General features: G+C 47.3%; 1 protein-coding gene across 1 annotated transcript; it reads left to right on the top strand.

The window, feature by feature from the left end:
- Positions 1 to 4,770: 4,770 nt before the first annotated feature.
- On the top strand, positions 4,771 to 5,896 carry LOC119317988. The gene is made up of 2 exons (XM_037592492.1): positions 4,771 to 5,407; positions 5,549 to 5,896. Exons 1-2 carry the CDS (start codon positions 4,925 to 4,927, stop codon positions 5,555 to 5,557), a joined length of 492 nt encoding a protein of 163 aa, XP_037448389.1. The 5' UTR covers positions 4,771 to 4,924; the 3' UTR covers positions 5,558 to 5,896.
- The last annotated feature ends 1,217 nt before the right edge of the window (positions 5,897 to 7,113 follow it).

The following is a 7,113-nucleotide window of genomic DNA, read 5'->3' on the forward strand; positions in this document are numbered from 1 at the left end:
AAAAAAAGAAAACAACCTTGCATCCCTTTGTAAAACGCATATCAAGTATATTTATTCAAAAATTGAAACGGTTGTAACTTTTAGAAGCTAACCGCCTTTTCAAGTGGACAGAACATTATTCATCACTTGGTCTTTCCATCAGAGTAAGAAAAACTGACATGGTTGCTGATAACCTGCAGATCATTCCAAGACGAAGGGCTGCACTACAAATCTAATTATTGTAACACACTAGCATCAAAGGTTCACTTCTGTTTTCGTTTTTCATACATTACAATCGCACAATGTGAGGCTGGTTTACTGTAAATTCATGGCATCCTTGAGCTTGTCTATAGATCTACTTTTCACTTCATGTGATGCTGTGGTAAATAATATTTTGGCTATTTTGACTGTTGTCTTAGTCTGTGTACAGCTTCCACAACTGGCCATAATATGGCTCACATTTGTTTTTAGGCCAGCACTTCTATCAATGTTAGCTCCTGGATATACATGCAGTTCTCAAATAGTTTTGGGTTTATTATTGTACTAAATGCTTCTGAGCTTAGCACCTCCGCTACCCCCCGCGCGGGATCTGAGAGATGTTTAGGTTGTAGCCGTTACCGTAATAAAAGTTCATGAATTTGTGAGATCTGCAGTATGCAGAGGAGACCAGCTGGGCAATTTGAGTGTGTTATTCTGACAAACAAATCGGGCACTGGGTTGTTTGCTTTCGCCTCCAGCTTTCTGTTATTTAGGCCTTACCATGTGGGTGACAGCCACACTCTCAAGTTAGTGTATTAAAGGCTTGGCATTTGCACTGTTGTGGTCACCCCCTTAGCATAGTCAAATCAAAGTACTCGTAGATCCAGCCTAGCGGCTATTTTAGTATCATATTGATCAAGTGTAAACTGAAAAATGGAAATTCCTGCTTATACAGGGGCTCACATTTCTTCAATCTACTCAAAATAGAACTTCGCTGCAATATAAGCTGGATGTTTTCCCCAGAACATCCTTAATATGATTTGTTGTATTTTGACATTAGAATTGCTACATGCAATGAGATATGTAGCCAGAGAAAAAGGGTGGGTGGTCTTCACCTTCAGTTATAACTATAAGGAAATATCTTCTGTTCTTTCCTTTTTTCTTGAGATCTGTAGGACTAAAGGTAGTGAGTTGAGTCACAATGAGGCTGGTCTTCATTCCCACCACTCACATGTGCAGTCACAAAAGTTAACACATTGCTAGAAGAAAATAATTGGTGCTGTTCATGTGCTCACATGGGTTCTCTTGATCTTAAGAGCTTGGCTTATACTAAAACTTTGACCATTATGTGGTTAGGTTTTCAAGCAACTTAACAAAATAGAATGCACATGCTTCTCTCCCCATGAATGATCTGCTTTTCCTATAATGGTTGTGAACTCTCATCAGTAGCTAAAACGTAATTCTATTTATAATGCATAATCTGCAAAAAATCCACATATTTTGAACTTTTGATTCCGTGTTCTTAGAGAACTCATACGGATCCTTTTTTATGTAATGATATTGCTGTGGAAATTAGACCTCACCTCAAACTGTTGATTTAGATTAGTTGGTCCAGTATTTCCAGCATAAAACCCTAGTTCTGTTGTCCTTGATATTACTGCATCATACCAATATGAAGATCCTAATTCAACCCATCTATCTGATAGTAGTGGGGACAAGTGTTAAATTTGATGACATACTTAAGGGTCATTCTGAAATGTGTTAGAAAAGTTTCTCTTCCCTGGCATGTCATGTTTTATATCTTTCCTTGGCTGCTAAGGGGGCAGTGAGGATAACATGATTAGATGGGTGCTTCAAAACTTTATTCTGTATTCAAGGCTGGGTGCACTGGAAAAGGCACATCATCCGACAACACAAGTAACCTAACCGAGGCTTAATCTGCTATCCTTTCTTATATGCGAGAGTTAAAAAATATATATATATATATATATATAAAAGAAGCCAGCACCCTGCTGGAGGTGGCTATTACGTCCAGTTCATAATAAAATGTCCCTTTAGACATGAGCCTACTAAAACTTTTGAAACTTTGACTACAGATATCTTTTTGAATATCTAGCCTTGATACTTGGAGATCATATATGCAGATTTGCCTTGAAAAGTACTGGCATAATATCAACCTTTGTTTCAATTTATTGATATATTTGTAAATAGAAGTTAATGCTCCATGTTATGTGTCGGAGACCTGTCCAAAATGAATGTGGAGTATCTTGTTGCTGGTAATTTTACCATTCAAGCATGTTACTCTCCATCCATAATCCATTAACATGGTACTGTGAGGTGACCTGAGACTAGACGGGTATTTAAATTGGTCCTGTTTCCGCTAGGACACTATAGTTGTGACTTAATAGAAATAGGACAGGCATTACTAAGGAACAAGAACACTCCTTGACCGGTCCGCTGTGAGGTGGCCTGTAGGAGGCACAGGACGGAGGACCCGTATTATGATTGGTCATGGAGATGGAACCACTGCGGGGAGGGAGAGGATCCTTTGGGATCACATGGTCCTCCTATTCTGAGAGGTCCATGTCGCCACCTCACTCCGGCTAAATAACAAACCGGTCAAGTATCGGTCAAATGATCTTGTTACCTACCTTCTCCCTCCCTCCTGCTGGTGCCCAACCGATCCCAATCCCGGACATGTTTAAGCCCGCTAGCATTTTCTTTTGTTAATGCGGCATGTGCATGTGCACTTAACAATATCTGCCAGGCTATAGATGTTCCAGTTCATCCTTTTTGTAGATAATGAGAAGTTTCAATTCATAGAAATGTCACAGCTAGGATTGGCAGTTCAAATTTCGGAGAAATTAAAATTATAATTGCAGCCCCCTTTGGGTGTGTTAGACTTTGATTTCTAACATTTTAACTGGATTTTAACTCTGATGATATGTAGCCAAGTAGACTCTGTAAGATTGCTAGCTTATCTGATTCTTTGCTTGGGCATTCGTACTCCGTTATGCCTTGAACAGGGCTTACCCTGGCACCTGGAGATCTTACCATTGACGTTGCTTTCCTCCTGAACAGCACATATCTGTTCATTTGTTATGGAGATCACTTTCTGGGCTCATCTGGTCTTGTTCTTCAGGTCCTATACGCGGTCTTCGCAGGGGCCGCTGGTCCTGAATCCACGGGGAAGAAAGCTACCACCGAACCTACGCCCCCGCCCCCGCCTCCGCACCACACCGTAGGCCGTCGGACTCAAGACCGTACGGATTTTCTTGTTCCTTGGTATATGCGGCTCATGAACAAAGCCTTACGATTCTCTTGTCTCGCATGACGATTCTCTTGTCTCGCATGATCTCCAACAGTTGGCAGGCCAGTATGGCCCTATGCCGTGTGGTGGATCATCATGTGTTCAATGAGGAAAAGGACTGTTGTCTGCGCCTCGCTAATTCCCCCTGCAATTATGGATGGGTCTAATTTGTTTGTTCTACTCTACACTTGGGGGGCGCACGAGAGGTTGGTATCCTTGCACCATACTCCTCGCAAACCCCACTATAATCATGCCCCTTGGCTCATTCGAAGAAATGATCATGCCCCTGGTCTCAATTATTCCATGTTGCTCGATGACACTACTGTTATATGATAATCGCAGACAAAACGTCGATTTCCCCTCAGACGTATACTACCTTTAAAGTTTGTAACTAAGATTATGCCCGCTCAGTCATTTGGTTGCAGTAAAAACACCATCTTTCACGTCACGACAGACGTCTAGTAGTAGTTCCGATGAATCTGATCTGGAAATAATTCGAAAAGGTTTACTACGTGTCAAGCTGTGAGGTGAGCCCAAGTGGCGTTGGTCGGTGCGGCAGCCAGACCTTGCCGCATCTGGGTCATGCACTGCACGTGCGCTTGCTTCCCCGGTGGTAAAAGGGCCGGGAATCAAGTGCGGTTGCGGCATGCCAGAGTTCACTCTATCCAACCACCGTGCCAATCACAAGCTGGACAGCCATTGTTTGACCGCGGCGAGGCCGAGGACCGGCATTCGCCAGTCGCCACACGTCCAAGCAACTAGTAGCACGCTTCCAAACAAGGAAGAATCGCTGCTGGGCGCTGGCACACAGACGCTCCTGACTCGAGAGATTCTTCTCCCGCCATGAGCGCCGCACGCACGCGTCCATGCCCTCCGATCAGCATTGGGACTTGCGATCTATCGTCCCAAGATCGCATAGCATATCAACAAACGGCCTTCTTATCCTGGGCCTGGAGCTGGCATGGAAAAACAAACACAAAACAACAGTTCGTTCCGGAACGATCCCGTGCTCTCAGTGAAAAAGTTTGAACAGTTGTACAGTGGCATGCAGTCAGTCATGCTGTGGCGCCAGGATTTCAAGTTTCAGATGCTGCCGTGACTCGAGAGTCAAGTTCAATGTAGTGACAGGTAAGTGGCTGGCCTTCAAAGCATAACCACGAAAAGCCATGACCAACCCTTACGTTTCATATGGTTCGAGTAAGCCCGCATGCCCGCTACGTATTGGCCATGCCGACATTATTTTTACTGAAATGCCGACATTGTTGCACTCGGTATACGTACTTCCCCAAAAAAAATCTAGGAAAAACTACCACTGCTGTATTTCGTTTTCACCTATGGCGCTGATCCATTGTTCACCGGTGGAGAAAGCAGCTCGCCATGCATCTCAATCATCACCGTTCACTACAGGCGGTGCCAAACAATTGCAGCGCACATCCATCTACCCAAAGCTCCACCACAAAGCAGCTCCCCTTCCTCTCCTCTCCTCTCCTTTCTATATAACCCATCCAAATCCACCATCACCTCCACACCCAGTCAGTCACCCGTAACAGTGCCCCGTTTCTTCAGCTCACACGCCAAGACCAGACGCCACCACCACCACCTTTTACAAGCCTCTCTCGCCACACAGCAGCGAAGCCAGCCCACGACGATCCAGCTATGGCATGCGTTAACATGTACAACCCGGACGGCGGCGCGGTGGCGTTCGGCGGCGGGCAGCCGGGCCCGCGCATCTCCTTCTCCAGCGACTTCTCCATGGAGCCGCCGCCGCCGGTGCAGAACCGGGCCATGGGCCTGCGGTGCCAGGAGGAGGACCAGAACTTCGAGTTCTCCGTGGGCAGCCACCCCATGATGGCCGCCGACCAGCTCTTCTCCAAGGGCCGGATCCTCCCCTTCAAGGTCGAGGGCGGCCGCCCGCCCTCCACGCTCCGCGACGAGCTCCGTGGTGGCGCCGCCGACGAGGAGAGGGCGTCCACGACGCCCAAGGGGTCCAGCCGGTGGAGGGAGATGCTCGGCCTCCGGAAGTCGCTCTGCGTCGGCGGCGGCGTCGCCAGTAATGCCGCGGCCGCCAAGAAGAGCGACAAGGTCGTCGCCGTCGACGCCGACGCCAAGATAGCCACCGACATGGCCGCGCCCAAGCAGGTCCGTCCACTCGCTGGTCATCTTTCCAGTCCACGTTAGCCACGTAGTACAGCATAGTACCACTAGTACGCAATTACTTAATTAAGAGCTGTTGGATGAAGTGATAGGATGTCTCATTACAGATGGTTTGACCCATTGCAGGAGCTATGAGAGGTGACCGGCCGATGGGGACGACGGCGACATGATCGGAAACCTCCTTCTTCCTCGCCATCGCTCGCGCCATGTTCACCGGTCTTCTCTCATCGTGCTCGTCAGTCGTTTTGGGTGGCCCGATTGCCTGCGTGCTAGCTAGCTACTCTACATGGCCAGTGTCCATGTCCATGTGTGTGCATGTGTTGAAGAGCAAACAATTCTGTAATTTCACTTCTTTTTCCCCTCCTTTCATAAGTGACCCGCTCTCGATCTCTAGCTAGCAGCTGTCCACTACCACTAGCTAGATCCCCATCACCTCACTTCTTCTTGTTCTTCCAAGCTTTGTTTTTTCCTCCACCACCATCCGGCTCTGCCTGCCCGCCCATGGCCGGCCTGTACATAACGCTTGTGTGTAGATGGGAAATTTATGGTGCAATGATTAGCCCTCGCCAGGCGGCCAGATCTGTGGCGACACGAGCTGAGCCCTTGCTGGCCTTTGTTGTAGGGATCATGCAACAGTGCGCTCCCTTGTCACCTTGCTCCGCTGCGCACCACATGCATGCTTCCTCCTCCTCTTCCTCCACGCGATGTGCCCGGCCGCATGTGGGTTTATATATAAAGGCAGACAGGCGCCGCAGAGCCGGCGCGTGCGAGCGAGACGAAGATCGATCGAGCCATCGAGGGAACATGTCCTCTGCACGTTTTGAACCTTTGCAGCGTTTTGGATGCCGGTCGTGGACCGAACGTTTATTGTTTTGTTTTCAGTTGTATCCCGTTTAAACCTGATGCCTGAGGGCTTCATTATTAATTTAAAGCCGGACGTTTCTAGCGTCTCCGTTCCAAAAAAAACATGTCCTCTGCACCGGATGCATCATCATCGTCCTGGCCGGCTAGATCGGTGTTGGTAGTACCACTGATCTTATTGTATTGGCCCGAACGTGAGCAAATGGTGCTCGGCTTTGCGCTTCGCGGGAGAAAATCAATGGTGGGACGGCTATGGTAGCGTTGCTTTAGCGCGTTTCGTGGGCGCACTGTCTCCCCACGTAGGCGGGCAGCCGGCGGTCGTAGTGGATTTGTATAGGATAAGAGGATAGCAGAATTAATATATATAGTACTAAAAAAAAATGAAACTCCATGGGCACTAGCACCCACGGATTTATTGATATAGAAGAAGCATCCCTCATGAGAATTCCAGAAATTCGTCCCCGACGTGGATCGAACTCTGGTCGTTAGGTTTACAATCATGCGCCCCCAACCACTGGGCTATGCCCACGTCCTCAATATATATAGTACTAGTAATAATGCCCGAGAAAAAACCTGAAAAAGGTCGACTTTTGTGTCGTGCAGCACTTGAATTGAACGGGCTTTATGGTCACGCATGATCTTTGAACGATTTGTATCCCCCAAGTTCCCAACTCCTCCTGAATCATTTTGGTTTTTCTGAACGCATCAGAAGTTGTTTTTTCTCTTTTCTCTGAACAAGCCATCAGGAGTTCTGGAAGACTAGTGGTAAGTGGTGTAGCAGAAACAGTGACCGATGGGTTTGAAGACAAGAGGCCGTTTTGTTTTTCCTT

The sequence above is a fragment of the Triticum dicoccoides genome, chromosome 6A (assembly GCF_002162155.2).
Source record: "Triticum dicoccoides isolate Atlit2015 ecotype Zavitan chromosome 6A, WEW_v2.0, whole genome shotgun sequence".
NCBI lineage: Eukaryota > Viridiplantae > Streptophyta > Magnoliopsida > Poales > Poaceae > Triticum > Triticum dicoccoides.